The following is a 22,064-nucleotide window of genomic DNA, read 5'->3' on the forward strand; positions in this document are numbered from 1 at the left end:
AAACACTATATTCAGTTGGCATACTAACATAAGTATCTTAGAAACATATTTTGAGTTAGAAAGGTAAGCATGAGGGAACAAGTATTGATTTCCCAAACTGAAAAAAAATACTGTTTTCAAGGATTTGTCAATGAGAAATCTTTAGGAATCTAGAGATCTGAATGCTAAAACAAAAGATTATCATGCGTGCAGATCTTGTCTCCTTTTGGATTCAGAATATAAAATATATAAATCAGAGGTTTTGTTTTGGCCAAAATCCATGAAAGAAATGCTTGTACCTTTGCCATTCAGCTACTACTTCAACTTACAATTTTACAAGCTTTGTAATCCAGAAATGCATAACATTGTTGGTCTTAACTATGGCACTCTTCTATCCAGTACAGACGTAAGTGATATAATTCTTTTGACATTTCACTTTTCTTCCCATTATAAACAATACTGCTTTTGGATTGATCTTTGCCAGTAGGTCAAATGCTCAGGGAAATCACATCAGCTCAGTGCTAAGAAAACATTTGAGGGCAAGTGCTGTGATTTAACTTCCAACCATCTGTCAAACCAGTAAATGTCATTTTCCATGGAACTTACATGTAGCCTTTCGGTCACAGAGGAATTGGCCAAGGAAACAAAATTATATCTTGGCACTCCCTTAGTAGGATGTAGTCTGTGTTTTCTAATGGTGATAGCTCTACCTAGTCTTAGGTGGAGTTTCCTCCAGAAATTTTGGCATGAGGAGTAGATATGTGATTTAAAAGTTGTAGACTTGTTCTTGGCTGAGATTTTTAACTCACCCTGTTACATAATCTCTTGAGTAATGGTTAGATAAAGCTTTATTGTGGCATTTGACCAACATATTTACACGTATAAACAGTATATACGATCAGATACATACAAATAAAATGCAAACAAGTTTAAAAGCTTCATCTTTCTTTGCAACAAAGACATCATACTGCAAAAACAAGTTTTGATTTGTAGAGGTATGTTTCAGAACCTGCAAATATCTCAAAACTTTTTGCTGCCACCCCTAAAAAGCCAACATTAACATACCAGATATATAACGTAGCAGAAGTCTATAAAAGTATTTTGCAGACTCTTATCCTGCTCATTCCTCCATATTTTTTTTAACCACAACCTGAATTTTGTAGTGCCAAAGGCTTCTAAGCAAAGTTGTGTTCATAACTACTGCCACAGCCACAACTCTATGTTTTTCCAAGTTGTTTTCTTTTTATACACCGAGTTCCTGAAGCCTGCAGCCTCTCCTTCCTCTGGATGGATGGAAATTTTGGTCTGGTTAAGGAATTGTTGGAAGAATTTGATACCTATTAAAACTGTTATGAGTTCAAGGAATAGCTAAGATCAGTGGTGGGATTCAGCCAGTTCGCACCTATTTGGGAGAACCGGTTGTTAACTTTTCAAGCAGTTTGGAGAACTGGTTGTTGGAAGAAATCTCATTTTGTTTTTTTCCACTTTACAGGACTAATCCTGTAAGGAAGGCAGGAAGGAAACATTCTGGTGTTGTTTATAACCTAATCTTTATTGCCCTCCTTACAGAAACTGCCTCTCCTTATTACATTGTAAAAGCTAAGGCCCATCGTTGTGAGTGATGTTGACTTGGCCACGCCCACCCAGTCACATGACCACCAAGCCTCACCTACCCTGGTCATTAGGGCAGAGAACCAGTTGTTAAATTATTTTAATCCCACCACTGGCTAAAATGTCCCAATAGTTACTATTTAATCTGATTCCCGAATATAAGATTTCTGTAAGTGAAGCTATCCATCTGAGGGCCTTGAGATAATGCTAAGATTTGACAGAGGAGTATTGCTGACCATGATTATATTTTAGTGCTGAAAAATGGAAGTTGATGACTTATCAAGGGAATAAAGTATACAATAGGAAGGAAAGACACGCCTTTCTTTACAACATTAAAAGTCTTTGGAAATCTGATATAAAGCAGAACTTTGTTATATTGCTAATGATGTGAACCCACATTTTACGCACTGCTTGCATCTATTTTATTCAATCTTTTTATTACAGAAAAGTCATAAAGAAATTGAATCCTGGCTCTCTTAACATTTTTCTCAGCTTGAAAATAAAGTGCATTTGTGTAATGGTGTATAAATTGATAGGGTTTGTTATGGCAAATGCTGTTGCAGAGAACTAGCACCAAGTTTCTAGTATGTATATAATCTCTCTCTCTCTAGCTTCATCCCTATCCTAAGTGTTGTGTTTTATAGAACAGTATCTCAAAATCTACATTTTTCAGCCTGCTTTTTATTGGGTTTTAGGTTAATGTACACATTGCATGATTCGGCAGGTATTCTTCTATTGGTGCAACCTATACTATGCAGCCTCATTAAACAGATGTTTGAATGGCAAGTTTCAATTTAAAGCTTGAATGGGTTTCAATTATACTGGATTCCCAGTTCTGACTTTGAATGTATTTGTGTTTGATTGTTGATAGTTTTTATGCCACAGTGACAGGTTAAAAAAAAAACACTAAAAGGTCACTGAACAAAATGACAGAATTATTTAAAGTAGTTAAGAAAACTAGTGAAGAAATAAACAAGCAAGCAAACAGAAATTGTCAGATAAAAGATCGTGTGATCTTGTGGTTATAAAGATAATGGTAAAGGTTCCCCTCGCACATATGTGCTAGTCATTCCCGACTCTAGGGGACGATGCTCATCTCCATTTCTAAGCCAAAGAGCCAGCGCTGTTTGAAGGCGTCCCCGTGGTCATGTGGCCGGCATGACTAAATGCCGAAGGTACACGGAACGCTGTTACCTTCCCACCAAAGGTGGTTCCTATTTTTCTATTTGCAATTTTACATGCTTTCAAACTGCTAGGTTGGCAGAAGCCGGGACAAATAAAGGGAGCTCACTCTGTTACGCAGCGCTAGGGATTCCAACCGCCAAGTTGCCGACCTTTCTGATCAACAAACTCAGCCACCTTCTTGTGGTTATGGTGTTGTGTTAAGATTGAGAAGCCTTAAGTTAAAATTCCAACACAATTATAAAGCATATTGGGATATCTTGGAGTATTTCCTAGACTGATTAAAAGATATCATTAAGTTCAGCATCATGTGAATGAGATGCAAGCAAGCTTGAGACTCAAGTGCTCCCCTTTTCTTCCCTAGCATGGTCATTGTTATCTGTGAACAAGTCAGGATAATAAACCATGATTTCCATCTAATCGTTGTAAAACAAGTCAGAATTTCCTACCTCTGGGTTTAATAGGAAGGTTTGGTTATTTGAACATCCAAACAAAATACATATATACAAATTCTTCCCCCCTTTTTCACTTCCAAATCTATCAGAAAGAACTATGAATGCATTCACAGTCATTTTCACTGATACTGATCTTGAAATTTGGGGATCAAGAAGCAAAGATTTGCTGAAAGGAGAAGAAAGACAGTGCCCTACCCAGTTGTCACAAGTTCTAGAATAAAAAACAAAGTCCTCATTTGCATTCCATAGAAGATGAAACTTATTCACCTATCTCCTTGTTTCGTGTTTTGAGTAATTACTTGGTTTTATGAAAAACCATCTGGGTGACTGAACATAAAATCATCAAGCCATTATTCCCCACAAAGGATTTACTGGAGCAATCAAATCCAGAAGGTTTGATACAGGGTGAAGCAGAAGATCTATCTAATGATGAAACCAGAGGTGGTATTCAGCAGGTTCTGACCAGTTCCAGAGAACTAGGAATGGAAATTTTGAGTAGTTTGAAGAACCGATAAATACCAACTCTGACTGGCCCCGCTCCCATCTATTCTCTGCCTCCTGAGTCCCAGCTGATTGGGAGGAAATGGGAATTTTGCAGTAACCTTCCCCTGGAGTGGGGACGGAATGGAGATTTTACAGTATCCTTCCCTGGAGTGGGATGGTAATGGAGATTTTATAGTATCCTTACCCTGCCATGCCCACCAAGCCATGCCATGCCATGCCACGCCCACCAAGCCATACCCTTACAAGCTCCAACAAGTGCGTTTCAGAACATTTTTGAGGAGAAAGTGCTAGCTTCACTTCATTTTTAGCTAACTCAGAGCACAGCCAGAATAACAGAATAACAGAGTTGGACCTGGGACTAGTGGCGGATTCTTACCGGTTTGGATTGTTTCAGCTGAACTGGTAGTGGTTTGGTGGCCTGGGTCACTGGAACTGGCAGCAACTAAGCCTGCCACCCCCCCGAACTGATTTCCTGATTGGCGCCGTTGGCGCCACCATTTTGTTTTTCAGTTCTGCGCATGCACAGAACCATTTTAATTGCACTGCGCATGCATGTGCAGCCCGCATCACTTGTGAACGCACTCAAAGCATGCACATGAGTGAACCAGCAGTAGTGCCGGCTGGAATCCACCCCTGCCTGGGACCGTGGAGATCTTCTAGTCCAACTTCCAAATCAGGCAGGAAATCTTTGATCGTATCATAAATAAATCAGTTTTAGTTTTACCATGGATTATAATGTTGTATCTAATAGGAACACTAATGATAGCCATCAGAAATTGAATGCTAATGTATGTATACTATATGGGGTGCACAATGGCCTTACTTGATTCTTTTCACTCCCGCTCTTGGTGCCACAAGTCCACTGATCAGCTTTTTCCAGAGTTATCTTTTCCTAGTCAATGTTTATGGAGATTCTCAATCATCCAGATCATGGTTGTCCCAAAGGTATTTTTTCCAAAAGGCAACTGGACTTCCTTGGTTGTTTTTTTTTTCCCTTTGAAAACATTTCGCTTCTCATCCAAGAAGTGTTTTCAGTTTACTTTCTTCATCAATGCTCATACAGACCTTTGTCTAGGAACTTCTGAAAATCTTTTCTCTTGACTTACACCAAAGAACCAGGGCAGGATTCTTGATGATGTCTTCTCTGTCTGCCTATCTGCTTTTGGTCATTTTGTTGGTGACATAATCCAAGCTATCTGATTCACTCTTTCCATTGACCTGCATATTTCCCATTACTGCCAAAGTGTATATCATTGAATTTTGAATCATTGAATCTACCACCAGACTCACTCTAAGGCCATCCCGCAGTTGCCTTGGCAAGTCTGTCTTCTTTAACACACGCAGAATAATGCCAGCTTCTATCTGAGATACTGCCCTGGATGAAGGTCTTCAATTAATATTGAATCTTCTGAAGTGATCTTCTGTTTGAAAGTTCTTCACCGTTGCCGTCTGACTTCTTCTGCACCAAGACATAGTTTGCATCTGTAAGTGGTTCTCACTTAGCAACCACAATTGGGACCGACAAATTAGTCATTGAGTAAAATGGTCACTAAGTAAAACCTGTATTAACTTGCTGGAGGTCTGTTTTCAGCAATGTCCTACTCTCTCCACTTTTTCTATTAAAATTTTTTTTTAATAAAGAATTTTATGGGATAAGAAAAGCAAACATTCAGATTTAAAGACAAGAAAAAGAATAATAAAAATACAGAGCAAGTGAATAAGCAGAAAAGGTAAATCTCCATTTTCATTGCATGGAAAAGTGTGCAGATACATTCCACCTTGCTAGTTGATAGGATAGTAAGTCTGATAATTGCCTCTTCAATATCCAATTATGCATGAAATCATGTTGAGAATATTGTTGAAAAAAAATGATAGCTCTAATTTATGCTACTCACTTAAAAGGGTTACAGTTGCAACATTAATGAATTTGTCACAGCAATATCTAGAATTGCTGCAGGTCAGATACACTCAATATTAGAAAAAGTGTTTGATATTCAGTACATAAAGTGAAAATAAGATTTTAAAGATACTGTGTCCATAAGTTAGAGGCAGGGTTGGTGGTTTCAGCAATGATCCGTATGTAGAAGGGTCCGATAGCAACTTTACCTGAAGGGATTGATGTGATATACAAATGACACTTGGTCTCTATAAATATATTAACAGATCTGCTTCACAACCATTTAGAAAGCAAACGGAGCCTTCCACTGATCAGTTGACTATGGCACTGGGTGCTCTTCATGGAGGCAGGACCGATTTATTCCATTTGTGATAATTAGCACAATCCATTTTGGCACATTTTCACTGTTTTGCCAGTGGTGGGCTGCTGCCGGTTCGGACCGGTTCAGACAAACCAATAGTTGCAACCTGCGGGGGTGTCAGCCCACCCATCTGGTCGCAATCCCGTCCTATATCGCTGTGTTTTTGACACCGCACACATGTGCAGAAGGTGTGCATCAGCAAATTGCCATGTTTTTTGACCCCGCACGCCTGCGCGGAAGGCGCACGGACGCATTTCCGGTGCTGGGCGAACTGGTTGTTACAGTATGTGATGCACACCTCTGTATTTTGTTGAATGGAATCTCCTGCACCTTTATTGTTCAAATGAATCAGTTCAGTCCTGACTTTTCTTCAGATCCTTAATGTGTGATCCTTCTGTCTTCAGCCCTCAATACAGGGAAATACGAGACACTACAAAAAGAGAAGGAGGAGATGGAAAAGAAGTTTGAAGGAACCGTGCAGAAACTCACTTGGCAGCAACAGGAGGAGCTCCTGGCACTTGAAGAACGTTTGCAGTTACAGTACAGTGCTGAACTAGCACATGTGCGTGAGAACCATCAGGTCAAGCTTGAGAGACTCAAGAGTCAGCATCAGGAACAGGTTAGTCATATTCACTCTGTGTAAGCTCACATGGGAGTGACTGTGCTCCATTATTTGACAGGCAGACTGTATTTCCGTACATTGCAACTAAAACACTTTTTAAAATCATAGCGCCTTATATGTGTTTGAAATACACTATATTGCCAAAAGTATTCGCTCACCTGCCTTTACTCGCATATGAACTTACTGTAAGTGACATCCCAACCCTAATCCATAGGGTTCAATATGACGTTGGTCCACCCTTGGCAGCTATAACAGCTTCAACTCTTCTGGGAAGGCTGTCCACAAGGTTTAGGAGTGTGTTGATGGGAATTTTTGACCATTCTTCCAGAAGCGCATTTGTGAGGTCACACACTGATGTTGGACGAGTTTACGTGGCCTACCACTTCGTGGCTGAGTTGCTGTCGTTCCCAAACACTTCCACGTTCTTATAATACAGCTGACAGTTGACTGTGGAATATTTAGGAGCGAGGAAATTTCATGACTCGATTTGTTGCACAGGTGGCATCTTATCACAGTTCCACGCTGGAATTCACTGAGCTCCTGAGAGCGACCCATTCTTTCACAAATGTTTGTAAAAACAGTCTGCATGCCTAGGTACTTGATTTTATACACCTGTGGCCATGGAAGGGATTGGAACACCTGATTCTGATTATTTGGATGGGTAAGCGAATACTTTTGGCAATATAGTGTAGGTACTGTTGGTTGGAGGATTTTAGTATGTTGTGGATGATGGGCATTTCCTGTTTTAAACCGGATCATAGCAGAGCCTTTGGGAAGGGCGTTTCCTGATCAGACCAAGCTGTGTGAGTGTGTACGTATCAAGACTGTTTGGAAGTTTGGGAAGGAATCATGAGTAGTGCCCAAAGCACATTTCCTTACCTGGATTATGGTTTGAAGAACTAATCCTGGTAGATTGGAGCCAGCAGCAGGGGCAGCTGGATTGTTAAATTGATGGGTGCATGGATTGGTTTACAAATATAATCAGTCAAGAGATTCATAGGTGTCATCCATGAACAGGCTAGTTGAAAGGTGGGTTGGAAGAGAATCTGTTGTCAAGTTTCAACTCCTCAAACAATTGCTTTTTCTCACTGTTAGGAGGAATCTGCTGAAAAAAATGTGTTTCAGGTGTAAAAAAACTCTACTGGGTTACACCTATCAAGTGCAGTCTTTTGTTTTCATAAAATCTAGCTGTTCTTTTTCTTTAAAGTTCTTTAAAAATACCATAGCGAGTTTACTTCTTCTTATACTTGTTTTTTGTTATTTGAAAAGATGGATGACATTGCAGCAACTCAGGAAGTGGCAGTATTAGAGATGGAAAATAGCCACGCGATTGCCATTGCAGAACTTCAGGAAGAATATGAGCACAAAATTCAAGGTAATTCTGCAAACTCAGCAAGCACTTATTCTACCATTTTAGATGGTGATCCCTGACCAATCAATTTGAGTTTGTGGGATGCCTTCCTCGGAAAAGTTCAGGAAATTATATGATACTATACAAATTTGCTAGTGTCAGACTATAATTTGGTTATTTTATTTTAATCTCAAGTTCCAGACTAAAATTGGGATATGGCGTCAGTCTAATGGTTAAGGTACCAGGGTAGGAAGCTGGAGAGTGTGAGTTCAAGTCCCACTTTAGTCATGAAAGCCAGTGATTTGGGGCCGGTCATTCTCTCTCAATCCAACCCTCCTCATATAGTTTTTGTGTGGGAAATAGGAGGAGGAAGGGGTATTGTGCATGTTCGTTGCCTTGCCTAAAGGCAAAATAGAAATAAATAAAAGAAAATCTAACAACTACAGAAAGTCACCACCTAAAGGAATGAAGAAGACTATATAATTTAGTCAATTGATTGTATCATAAACAAATGACTATAAATAAATGGTCAGTCCTACCTATAATTAACCCCAATCTGATCTATGTATTCTGCCTTCTTTGAGATGGACTTTGAATTGAAGTGTGTCCTGGTGATAATGCATGTTTGTTCCCTGCAGTAAATAAGATTGTTTCTCCTGGCTGCCCTAATACTTTTTAGTTTTCAAATAAGGGTCTAATGAGCATCTGGAGAGTACAATTTGCAGTCATTAAGAATGTGTTCAATGTCTTCAGTGGCTGGTGTTCCACAAATGCACTGTCTTTCTTCAACTGGGACTTCATAAAACCTCCCATGTCTTACATTGGAGCCCATTTGTTCAAATTGATTTCTAAAACATTGCTTCTGAGATGTTGGGGCATATAAGATGTCAAATATTTTAATGACTTGGAAGCTGGCTTGTGTTGAGCCAGTCACTTCAGAACTTACAATACAATAGCAGAGTTGGAAGGGACCTTGGAGGTCTTCTAGTCCAACCCCCTGCCTAGGCAGGAAATCCTATACCATTTCAGACAAATGGCTATCCAACATCTTCTTAAAGACTTCCAGTGTTGGGGCATTCACAACTTCTGGAGGCAAGCTGTTCCACTGATCAATTGTTCTCACTGTCAGGAAATTTCTTCTCAGTTCTAAGTTGCTTCTCTCCTTGATTAGTTTCCACCCATTGCTTCTTGTTCTACCCTCAGGTGCCTTGGAGAATAGTTTGACTCCCTCTTCTTTGTGGCAACCCCTGAGATATTGGAACACTGCTATCATGTCTCCCCTAGTTCTTCTTTTCATTAAACTAGACATACCCAGTTCCTACCACCATTCTTCGTATGTTTTAGTCTCCAGTCCCCTAATCATCTTTGTTGCTCTTCTCTGCACTCTTTCTAGAGTCTCCACATCTTTTCTAATCGTGGTGACCAAAACTGAATGCAGTATTCCAAGTGTGGCCTTACCAAGGCATTATAAAATGGTATTAACACTTCGTGTGATCTTGATTCCCTCTGGTTATGTAGCCTAAAACTGTGTTGGCTTTTTTGGCAGCTGCTGCACACTGCTGGTTCATATTTAAATGGTTGTCCACTAGGACTCCAAGATCCCTCTCACAGTTACTACTATTGAGCAAGGTACCACCTATACTGTACCTGTGCATTTCATTTTTGACTTGACACATTTAAGTGCTGCAATAATCATCTTGGGCAGCCATATCAATAGAACTGATTGGACTAGGAATTGGATGGAGAATTCATATTGAGAAATGACATTTGAAAGTTGGGTGGCCCAAGTGTGAGGCTGCCTGTTTTCAAACTGCTCTTTAAAACTCTTTGAGGTTGCTTGTTGTGAAACTGCTCTTCTGGATCCAGGAATAGGATCTTCAGCCAGTAATTGAATATTTTAATTACAAAATGGCTTGTATGGGGTAAGCCCAACTCTGTCCTTACTGAGGCTGTCCCCACTTGAATTGTTCCATTGATGTATAATTGTAAGGGTCTATAATGAATGTACATTGCAACTACCTAGATTTTATTTAAATGTAAAGAAAACTTCCAGATAGTTAGGACTCTACAATAGTGGACCAGTGCTTACTAGGGTTGTGAGTTCTCCATCTCTGAAGATTCTTAAAGGTTGACAAGCCACATCTCAAGGATGGCTTAATACAGGGGTGGCGAACAATTTTGACAAAAAGAGCCAAAATTTTAAACTGTGAGAGTCAGAGAGCCACACCACGCAGTGACCTGCCAAAACAGACAAACACTCACACAAAAGCATATAATTTTAACAATAATATATTAAACACATAATATAACATGCTCAGTCAGGTGTTTTTTGTTACCTTGTTGCCACCAAACTGAGTGTGAGTGCCCTGCAGAAGGATGACCTATATGAATACTAAGTATACCCCATCTTGTTGGCACATAGGTAAAAGTAAAAATAAGACGTCTCCTCTTCAGTTGAGCCCGACTCTAGGGGGCAATGCTTATCTCCATTTCTTAGTCAAGAGAGCCATGTTATCCAAAGACACTTCCGTGGTCATGTGGCCAGCATGATTTATATGCCAAGGTGCACAGAACACTTGTTACTTTCCCATAAAAAGTGGTACCTATTTATCTACTTGCATTGGCATGCTTTTGAACTGCTAGGTGGGCAGGAGCAAGGGTGAGGACGGGAGCTCACTCATCACATGGCACCTGAGTCTCAAACCCAGGCTGCCAGCTTTCCAGTTGACAAGCTTAGAATCTTTTAACCACTGAGCCATCACATCTCTTTGATGGCACAAAATCAATCATTCAGATATGTTAGGCAAACACAATCAAAAGTGATGTCCAAAGTTTTACTAATTCACAGCTCCGGGGAAATAAAGTTGGAGATAGAGATTAAATAAATTAGGGAATAATATAGAGCAATATCTCTTACTCTCAGCAATGTTCAGGTAGGTGGACTTCAACTCCCAGAATTCCCCAGCCAGTATTAGATGTTCAATCATACAAATGTGTAATTGCAATATTTGAATACTGCCAATTTCACATGAAAGCTTGCCTATTATCTTCAATGCAAGGTTTACAAGATACAATGACTTTCTGGAGGCTCGGATCGCACGCTCCCTTTCGGCGCTAAACCCGGAAGTACAGTCGACGCAACGACGCTTGCCTGCGCTCCACCAGCTCGGCTGGGAATGGAAGCCGAGCTGGTGGAGCACAGGCAAGCGTCGTCGCGTCGACCATACTTCCGGGTTTAGCGCGCGATCCGAGCCACAGTATACTAAATAATGATAAGAGGCAAAGAGCCTCATTTATTTTGGCCGGGAGCCGCATGCGGCTCGCGAGCCGCGTGTTCGCCACCCCTGGCTTAATACATTACAGAATTTTGGACTAGATGATCTTTGGGGTTCTTTCCAATTCCAGTGTTCTGGCATTCTGAGATTCTGTATCAACTTTTGGGATTATTATCCAAGAAGCATTTTTATTTGTACTGATATCATGTCTGTTATTTTTATTTTTAAAGGCCTTTCATTCAAAAAGATATTATTGTAAAAAGAAAATATTTTGATTAGATGCGCCATTATATTGCACTCATTTCTCACCTTGTCCCTCTAAATATTGTGCCTATAATTCTCAAAACGCTTAATCATTGATCGTGCTAATAGGGTTTTATTCATCCAAAATATATGAAGAGCACTAAACTCTCTCTTCCTACCATCAGAAATCCATATTAAACAACTCACAGCCAAATTCCTTTTTTGCACATATTAGTAGTGAGCTATTGTCTCAGCAGAGCTTGCTAGGGGAATCATAAAAATCACTCCAATATCTTTTTGACTAGCAGTTTTATTATGACATAGTTTCCCTAGCAACAGCTTTTACCTGGGGACTTACGATCTGTCATAGTTGGGCAGGATAAAGTTACAAGCATTGCAAATGGCCCACTAAAATTAAAGAAGCTTTTATCTATCCAAAAGAGGCACTGCTTTAGAAATAAATATTTAGCAACAACTCAAAAAGATAGCATATTATTAAAAGCATTATTATAATTTGACTTTCATAAAGAATACAATCCTGATCATTAAATATCAACACTGCTTCTCAATTATGCCATTTTCTAACCATTGTTATTAATATTTTTCAAAATATTTTGAGGTATATTAAGTAGGGATATTTTAAACAGAGATATTTGACATCTCTGTCGTGAACATTACTGCTCATCATTCTTAAATAAATAAAATTCCATGTCTTGTCTAAACTTTGATGGGTTTTTTTGAAATAAGTGTAAGAATTAATACAGAGGTTGCTCCTCTCCAATCGTGTGAGGTTTATGCAGTAAGATTGCCCTCTTGTGAGTGAATTTAGCATTGAAACAGGTTTTTATTATTTATGAAGTCAGGAGCTTATAGCAATTAGTTGGGCTATGAAATTTTAACACATGGCTTATTAAACCACAAATTACTGAGGGTCAACAAAATGTCATCAATATTTAAGAGGAGTGGCCTCTTTCTACACTGTATAGGCTGTCAGTTTAATTTACAACGGGAAACTTCTCTTTTTTTTTACTCTATTGTTAAAAATAAAAGTTGGACATGGTGCAGCCGTCCTGGCGTTATCTCCGCCATACAAAACTAAAGTATAACACCAATATCTTATGCATTCCACATACATTAGTAATTATATACACATACTTAACCCCTTATCAATGTTGCATTTACCTAATATAATACATCAGTAGTGAAATTAAATATTTTTTACTACTGTTCTTTGGGCGTGGCTTGGTGGGCGTGGCAGGGGGAGGATACTGCAAAATCTCCATTCCCACCCCAGGTGGCATTTGCTGGTGCTCCAAACTACTCAAACTTTCTGCTACCGGTTCTCCAGAACCTGTCAGAACCTGCTCAATTTCACCCTTGTAATACATATATTACATCTTCTTTCAATCTATACATCCTTGTCCTTTTCCGTTCCGACTTCTATTCCTCAACTCCAACCATTGTTAAAATCTATTCCAAATCTCATAGCTATACAACGGGAATCTTCTAAATTCACTAGACCACAGTAACTGAATCAGCAACTATTCGTTCAACGGTTCCAAATGTTTAAAAAATAATAATTGTCATTTTCATTGAAATCATATTAAAATGCAAAAATTGGGCATGCTCGTGAAATATGTGTGATTTTTCTTTTTAAATCCCCTCTAGAAATGAAGTCTGCTCACGAGCAAGAAAAAAGAGAACTTGAAGAAAGTTTTGAAAAGTTGCGCTTGTCACTCCAGGTTAGTATTTTATTCATGTGCTGGTTGACATTGTTGCTTGCTGTATTACGAAGGTCTCCTGGAAGAGCGAATTTTTTCCCGCAGTTCAAAAGCAGCAGCATGAAACAGATTCTAAAGTATCTTGAGGAGGACTCGAAGGAGCAGTTTGTGTCTGTTATGATGCCTGCTGGTTTAGCTTTCCACCAGCTGTACTTCTCTACTATTTCCCTGAGTAGTGCTATGAGATTGCACACAGTGATACTCAAGATCAAACAACATAAAGTGTAAAAGCAGCAAGTGAAGAATATGCTGGAACAGTAGAATAAAATAGAATCAGGGATGGGATTCTACTGATTTGGACCAGTTCGGGCGAACCGTTACCTCCGACTATCAGCTGGGAGCGAACCAGTTTGCTCTGACTTTCAGCCCGCCCGCCCACCCTTGTGCTATACTCACCTATATTCCCTCTTTTGAAACCCAGATGATAAGTATAGCAGAGTGAAGCGTGCACTCAGTGAACCTAAACTGGTAGGATCCCACCCCTGAATAGAATAGAGTAGAATAGAAGTAGAAGTAGAAATAATAGAAATAGAAATCGAAACAGAATTCTTTATTGTCCAAGTGTGATTGGACACTCAAAGAATTTGTCTTTGCTGCATATGCTCTCATAAAAGGAAAAAAAATAGATTCATCAAGAATCATAAGATTTAGTGATAGTCATAGGTTACTAATAAGCAATTAAATCATACTAGGAAAAAAATAAAACAATATAAATCATAAATACAATACAATACAATACAATACAATACAATAGTAGAGTTGGAAGGGACCTTGGAGGTCTTCTAGTCCAACCCCCTGCCTAGGCAGGAAACCCTATACCGTTCCAGACAAATGGCTATCCAACATCTTCTTAAAGACTTCCAGTGTTGGGGCATTCACAAATCTACAAGCAACATGGTTATAGTCATAAGTGGGAGGAGATAGATAATAGGAAGGATGAAAAAAATAATAGTAATACAGTCTTAGTAAATAATTTGACAGTGTTGTGGGAATTAGTTGTTTAGCAGAGTGATGGTATTCGGGGGGAAACTGTCCTTGTGTCTAGTTATTCTGGTGTGCAGTGCCCTATAGCGTCGTTTTAAGGGTAGAAGTTGAAACAATTTATGTCCAGAATGTGAGGAGTCTGTAGATATTTTCACAGCTCTCTTTTTGACTCATGCAGTATACAAGTCCTCAATGGAAGGCAGGTTGGTACCAATTTTTTCCCCCTGCAGTTCTAATTATCCATTGAAGTCTATGTCTGTCTTGTTTGGTTGCAGAGCCAAACCAGACAGTTATAGAGGTGCAGATGACAGACTCAATAATTCCTCTGTAGAAGTGAATCAGCAGCTCCTCAGGCAGTTTGAGCTTTCTGAGTTGGCGCAGAAAGAACATTCTTCATTGTGCTTTTTTGATGATGTTTTTGATGTTAGGTGTCCATTTTAAGTCTTGATATATGATAGAACCTAGAAACTTGAAGATCTCTACTGTTGATACTGTGTTGTCTAGTATTGTAGGAGGTGGTAGTGTAGGAGGGTTTCTCCTAAAATCTACCATCATTTATACGGTTTTGAGTGTGTTTAGTTCAAGACTGTTCCAGTCGCACCACAAGGCTACTGTGTGCAGGTTCGTTGTTGTCTTGAATGAGACCAATCACTGCTGTATCATCTGCAAACTTCAGTACTTTAACAGAGGGATCTTTTGAGATGCAGTCATTTGTATAGAGAGAGAAGTGGATAGAGAGCACACATCCTTGGGGGTCTCCTGTGCTGATTGTACAGGTATCTGATGTGATTTTTCCTAGCTTCACCAGATGCTTCCTGCCTTGTAGGACATTAAAGCACTGTTCCTCTATCTTGATTCATTTTTATTAATAATCTGGATTAAGAAATTGAGGAAATCACATTTGCATAAAACCAGGTCTGGCTAATGTTTTTAGAAGAGAAAGGGGGGATTAAAAATAATCTAGACTGTTTGAACAGAAAGAAATTTTAGTAGGAGTAAATAGAAGGTCCTGCGAAAGAAACAATGTTGTTCTGGGATGAATTCACAGGATACAATCCAGCTCACAATATTGCTTCTGCTTCATCAATCCCAGTTTGGACCACTGTGCCCAGTTCTGGACACTAGAGTCTAAAACAGACTTAACTGGATCAAGTTCAGAGAAGGGCAACAAGATCACAGAAAGAGTGAAAGCCAAACTCTATGCCTGTGAGGTGGCACATGGAGCCTTATTGGTGGGCACATGAGCTCAGCTCTGGCATGCAGGAACACACTGGCCAGCTGATTTTGGGGCCTCCTGGGCCCAGCAGAAGTCAGGAAACAGGCTGTTTTTGGCCTCTGGGGATGGGGAAGGTCATTTCTGCCCTCCCCAGGCTCCTATAAAGGTTCTGGAGCCTGGGAAAAGTGAAAAACGGACCTTCTGGTCCAACCAGAACTCGGAAAATGGGCCGTTTTCAGCCTCTGGAGGGCCTCGGGGAGGGGGAGGCCTAGAAAGAGTCTGGAGCCTGGGGAGGGTGAAAAATGGGTCATTGCATGCCAAAAGCAAGAGGAACACGGGCGTTGCACACGCATGGCACATAGAATTATGGGTTTGGGCATGCGCATGCATGACCTCCCGCACTCCCCCGCTTTTAGCACACAATGGCAAAAAGGTTACCCGTCACTGCTCTATGCAGTATAATTAAAGGAACCTGGAATGTTAAACCTGCAGAAGTAAAGTCTTCAGAGTTATCATTATAAAGGAAGAACTGGACTTGTTTTCTGTCATCCCGTAAAATGGGACCAGAATCAGCAGCTTGAAATTACAGGGAGGAGGGTTCAGGTCAACCGATAGGTGTCTCGGGAAATAGTAGGTAGGTCTTCAAAGAAGAGGTTAGGTCACCATCTGTCCAGAATGCTTTGGTGAAAGAGGAGGTAGGATTAGATGACCTCTGAAGTCATTTCCAGCTCTGGGACTTTGACAGAACCTGCTAAGAGGGCTTTGTCCATATATTCACGATATCCGAGCTGGCAGTGACTGGCTTGGAGCCATAATGCACAGCTTGATGAGCATGTCAGTTCCTTTGTGAAACAGGCCAATTTCATGCTTGGAGGCGGTAAGAATGAAATTGAAAAAGGAAGTGCTAATATAATACTGCCCTTATACAATTCTGTGATAAGACCATACTTGTGCTATTTGCTCAGTAATGATTTATAGTGACTTCCAGCTATCACCGGGATGATAAAACGGTAACAAAGGCAGACTTTATATCACTACAGCCCTTGCTGGCTGATGCTAGAAGACACTATAAATTACTAGTGAGGAAATGTCCTTGGAGTATTGTGTACTATTTTTGTTATCACCGCTGAAAAAGGATATCACCGAGCTAAAAAAAGGGCTGGCAAAATGATCAGAGGGCTGGAGCAGCTCCCTTGCAAGAAAGATTATGGTAATCCTGCACTAGCCTGATCTATCCAGGCTCGTTTGAGTTTCTGATGAACATTGGAATCAAGAACATCTAAAGATAAAGGTTAGGGACACGGTGGCTTGGTGGTTAGGACGCTGAGCTTATCGATCAGAAAGGTCGGCAGTTTGAATCCCTAGCACTGCGTAACACCGTGAGCTCCATTACTTGTCCCAGCTTCTGCCCACCTCGCAGTTCAAAAACATGTAAAAATGCAAGGAGAAAAAATAGGAACCACCTTTGGTGGGAAGGTAACAGCGTTCTGTGCGCCTTCAGCATTTAGTCATGCCAACCACATGACTGAGGATACGTCTTTGGACAGCGCTGGCTCTTCAGCTTTGAAATGGAGATGAGCACTGCCCCCTAGAGTTGGGAACGACTAGCACATATGTGTGACAGGAACCTTTACCTTACTAAAGGTAAAGGTAAAGGTTTCCCATGTCTAATCATGTTCGATTCTAGTGCTCATCTCCATTTCTGAACCAAGGGAGCCAGTGTTGTCCGAAGACATTTCTATAGTCATGTGGCCAGCATGGTTATACATTGAGGTGCACTGAATGCTGTTACTTTCCCACCAAAGTGGTGCCTATTTACTTGTATTTGCATGCTTTTGAGTTGCTAGGTGGATAGGAGCTGGGGTAAGTAACGGGAGCTCACCCTTTCGTGCAATACTCAGGTCTCAAACCTTACCAGTTGACAAGCTCAAAGTCTTTATCCACTGAGCCATCATGCTTCCTCAAGCACATATACCAAAGGCATACGTATATGTAAATTATCAATTATTGATTGATACTCTACCTCTGTTCAATGGGTTGCAAAGTCAGATTTCAAAAGGTTGCATTAAAACCAAATTGAAATCATCATAAATACCACAACATAAAAGAGGTAGAGGGAAGTACAAGTGACTAAACTTATGTTGCGACACAATTTGAAAACCTTACATACTTGTGCTTGCTGTTGCAAAACAAATAAGATGCTTGCAACATTATGTCACAATGCACATTTTGGTATGACTGTATCATAGTTAGGAATAGAATCATGGCTATCACTACTAAGGACCAGCATTTTCAGATGTTGTATTCAGTGTAATGTCTTCTTCCATGAATGAATAATAGGAAAAAAAGAAATGAAGATGATGCTTGTTTACATGTATTGGCTATATTCATATGCCCCCATGGATTATTTTATCTATGGTTTATTCAAGAAGCCACAGTTGCTGCATTAACATACCAAAACCTATTCTGCTTTATTGGTAAACCTTAAACATTATGGTTTGCCTTAAAAGTAATCCAAGGGGTACTCTAGGTTGGGTAGGAACCCTTCAAAAAGACATTTTCTTTGTTTTTGAAGGGTGAAATTGGTACCTTGACATTTTTTGCAACTCTCGCTTAGAATGATGTGGCAGCGTAGACAATTGGCATTTCTTAAACTAACACAACACAGATCTGCAGAAAGATTAAAACTGCCAACTTCATGACAAGGACAGAGTCACTGCTGGGCTCAACTGCTATAAACCCTCAAAAAGCAAAGCGAAAAATATTTTAACTCTTGAATAGACAGGAGGAAAATAAAACACTTGCTTAAGGCTTATGCATATGACATTTTCCCACATACACATACAGTACTTGCACACATCGTTCCTTGTTGCTGTGTATTCATCTAGTTATATTTTTAAAAAATCAGAGCCATTTTTGTGCTTGGGATCTTAAACACCGTCAGACTTAAATATTTTCTCTTTAAAAGACAGGCTAAGCTGGGAACATCTAAAAGCTCTGAGGCACGAGGCAGAATGCATCCCAAGTTCTTGCAAGCTTGGACATGGACAACTGCCACTTCCAGCAAGCTGCAACATTTGAAAGACCAGGCTAGTTTTACTGTAGCTCCAAATGTCCTGCAGCTGAGCTCAAAATAGGTTGACTGAGATACTGAACACAGTTCACAATTTAAGCTCACAGAGATTCAAAGCTGGTGTAGAGGCCATGTTTGGAAGTGTGCAAAGGCCTACAAAGAGGGAAAGCAGGAAAATCATTCCTCCGTGCGGCCGTGCCCCATACCTTCTATCTAAAATGGAACTTGATCATGCAGGCCACAAGAGGAGTTATATACCAGAGAAGTAAGATTTACAGGTGGAAGAATTGAGAAATGAGGGAGGAAATGCCTGTGCTGTTTCTACGGCTCAGTGAGATCCTTCTCCAGTTGGCCCCTCCATGTCAGCCACTGTTGTGGCCCACCAGCAGCCAGTGGAGCTCGCAGCAGATTCAGACAGTGAGGAGGTTGGGGAGGAACATGGGCCAGTCCTGGAGTCTGGGGAAGGCTCTGATGAGGGCTCTGTGTCGCAGGCAGATAGGGGGCCAGAGCCATATGCCAGTTATCAGCTGCCTTCACAGTCAGACATCAGTGAGGTAGATGAATAGCTGGAACCTGTTCCCAGTGTGTGCAAGCGCAGAGTTGCCAGACAAGGGGAACAGCTAAAGAACAGGGGTCGACTAGGGAGTAAGGCCAAAGGTGGGCGATGAATGGCCCCCTCCCAGAAGCAATAAAAGAGGAGCGAAAGGGGAATGGAGTTTGCAGGAGACAATTAGTTCGCTTAATTGGTTTGTGACTCTCTGAGACTCCTTGCCAAGTTTTGCAGATATCGGCCTGGCAGCTCTCCAAGCCAGATAAGGTCTGTGACTGTGGATCCTCCCTTGAAAGACTTTGCTGGATGTGAATGAGCAGAATTCATAGTAAATTAATAAAAGAGTTTTTTGTTGTTTTTGTTTGCTTCATGCTCTTGGGAAGCCTCGGTCAGAAGAGCTACCTCCTCTCCTTTCAGTTAAGGAAGGGATATTTTATGTAATCAAAATGGTGAAGGAAAATGGCCATAAAGTGCAGGCTCATAACCACAGGGAAGAGAATTCTCCTCCTCCTCCTTTTCTCCTCTTTCTCCTCTCCCATTAATTGCTGGAGCCAGTAGGACGCTTCCTCAACATTAATTAGTAGCTCGTGTCTGACAGATTTGCCTTGAGGCTTTATGCTACCAATCTTGGGTTTTATTTGGGACAATTACATTTTTTTAAGAAGAATTATCTAAAATCTTTGCCCCAGGTGAATTAGATCATCATTGAGAAGTGGTTGTGTTTAATATCATTTACAGGACCAGGTGGATACTCTCACTTTCCAAAGCCAGTCTCTAAAGGACAAGGCCAAACGATTTGAAGAGGCATTGAAGAAAAACACTGAAGAACAACTAGAGGTACTCAATATCTGTTTGTACATTGTTCAACCTAACTGAAAAACACAAAAGGAGGTGCGCTTCTTATTCAATGACATTACAACAGGAATACTGATCCAGACGAAAGGGTCTACTGATTGAAGCCTCAATGGCAATGAATGAAGTTACACACATCTATGTTTTGAAGACGTTTTGAATGCTCTGTCGTAACAACTCAGGATGTTTTAAAGCATCTTCCTTGCAGCCTAAACTACACTTGATCACTTTAGGAAGCCCATCTCTAAACCAGAAAATGCTGTTTTTCTCTACAAATGCCTTTAGCCGTGCATGCAAGACCAAAAAAACTTCTACTTTCAAATGAAAATATTGCTAGCTCAGGGTTGACATGAGAGGATCCTTGGTCCTCCTTGAGCTCGGTTGTTTTCTTGTAGATGTTTCATTACCCAAACCCGTCTTTTTCAGAGTATAAGATGTACCTTTTTCCCTCAAAAAAGAGGCTGAAAATCTGAGTGCGTCTTATACACTGAATACAGCATTTTTGTCCTACCGAAACTCTGCCCCCTTCACCTAAATGGCCGTGCATAGCTTTTAGAAGGCTTTCAGAGAGTTCCTGGGGGCTGGGGAGGGCAGAAATGAGCGAAAAATGGCCCTTTTTTTGCCTCCCCAGCCCCCAGCAGCACTCTATTAGCTTCCTAAAGGCTATCTATGCCCTTTTTTTTGACAAAAACCGGGCCTGTTTTCATGAAAAATGGGCCGTTGTTTGCTCATTTTCCCCACCCCCACCCCCTAGAAGCACTCTACAAGCCTCCTAAGGCCTATTCATGACCTTTTTTTGAAAAAAGGGCCCATTTTCATGAAAAACAGGGCGTTTTGGGGAGGTTTTGCAGAGAGCAAAAACTTTTTTTTTAATTTTCCTCTTCAAAACCTTGCTGTGTCTTATACTCCAGTGCGTCTTATACTCCAAAAATACGGTAGGTAACATCATCAGTCACCTCAACAGCAAGTCTGTAAGAAACATCTGCAAGAAAACAACCGAGCTCAGAGGGCATCTCACTTCTACTTGCCTTTACTTTCCTTCCTTAAAAAAATAAATCCCCTCTTTCAGTGCCTAAGTCACCCACTTTAATTAAGTGCAGCTATCAAGGATACAAATAACCCATTAGTAAGGCTTAATCTTTGTGACTTGCTTCTGTTTCTCATAGAACATGGAGAGTGGTATAACACCATTTATACGGCCAGAGAGTGGAAATAAATGTTCACTCAAGTTCATGGGTTTTGTCTGGGAATTAATTGATTCATTTAAACCTGAATAACCTGCAGATGTTTTAGGCATTCATTTGCCTCTTAAGCCAAATATTGGGGGAAAGAAGCTACAGTATTAAGAGAGGTAACAATTGATCCTTAATAACTTCCTCTTTCTCTATAAAACAACAAACCTCCAAAGGCTAGATATGACCTCCTCATCTGAGAGGGAGTTCAGAGTCTGTAAATAAAATTAGACTTCTTTCAGAGTCAATGGTCCTTCAATGGCTTTTTTTAAAGTGTTGTTGGGGGTAATCTTCAATGCTATTCATGGAGAGTGTGTGGTGAGAGATTGTTGGTCCAGTGGACTATCTGATACTGACATAAGAAGCTGGCTAAATAATCGTATCATTTTAATCTGATCTTGGGATCATTTTTGTGATTAGGTGAGATTGCTTTGTCCTTCAATCACTTTCTCGGCTTCCCATTTGTTTCTAGTAGACAGACTCAAAACCTTCACTTTCTTCTCTCTTACGCTGTTGGAAACTGATGCTTCTATGCTGGCTTTGTCAACACAAATAGGAGTTTCCCTCAGCTTCTAGCACTCTCAATCTGAGTTTAAAGCTAAGCAGTTACGTACATTTATAAATTCTGCACGAAAGAGGCAAATTTAAGTCTATCACCAGTGAGTAGCTGGTGGCCAGATTAATACTTATGAGTGCTGGGCCAACTATTTGCTAGTTTTTAAAAACAGCCTATGAAGGTTATTTTTCTATATAGAAAAATCACAATGGCACTGTATCTCATGGCATTTCTGCTCAGTAAATAATGAATACAGAGTATTGCCAACAAGACACAGTCTTGACATAATTAAGTCTTTCCAGAACTGACCAGGCTTTACAAAGGTCTTCTACCTAGTTGG

General features: G+C 40.3%; 1 protein-coding gene across 1 annotated transcript in view; it reads left to right on the top strand.

Annotated features, from left to right (window-relative positions):
- Window positions 1-22,064, top strand: part of MTUS2 (microtubule associated scaffold protein 2) — a 224,671-nt gene that overhangs the window by 197,386 nt on the left and 5,221 nt on the right. The window contains exons 8-11 of the mRNA XM_081952692.1: window positions 6,394-6,608; window positions 7,881-7,986; window positions 13,149-13,222; window positions 19,823-19,921. Coding sequence (XP_081808818.1) covers window positions 6,394-6,608; window positions 7,881-7,986; window positions 13,149-13,222; window positions 19,823-19,921 — 494 coding nt within the window. The remainder of the gene's footprint in view (window positions 1-6,393; window positions 6,609-7,880; window positions 7,987-13,148; window positions 13,223-19,822; window positions 19,922-22,064) is intronic.

Source organism: Natrix helvetica (assembly GCF_964273705.1).
Source record: "Natrix helvetica genome assembly, chromosome: 4".
Lineage (NCBI taxonomy): Eukaryota > Metazoa > Chordata > Lepidosauria > Squamata > Natricidae > Natrix > Natrix helvetica.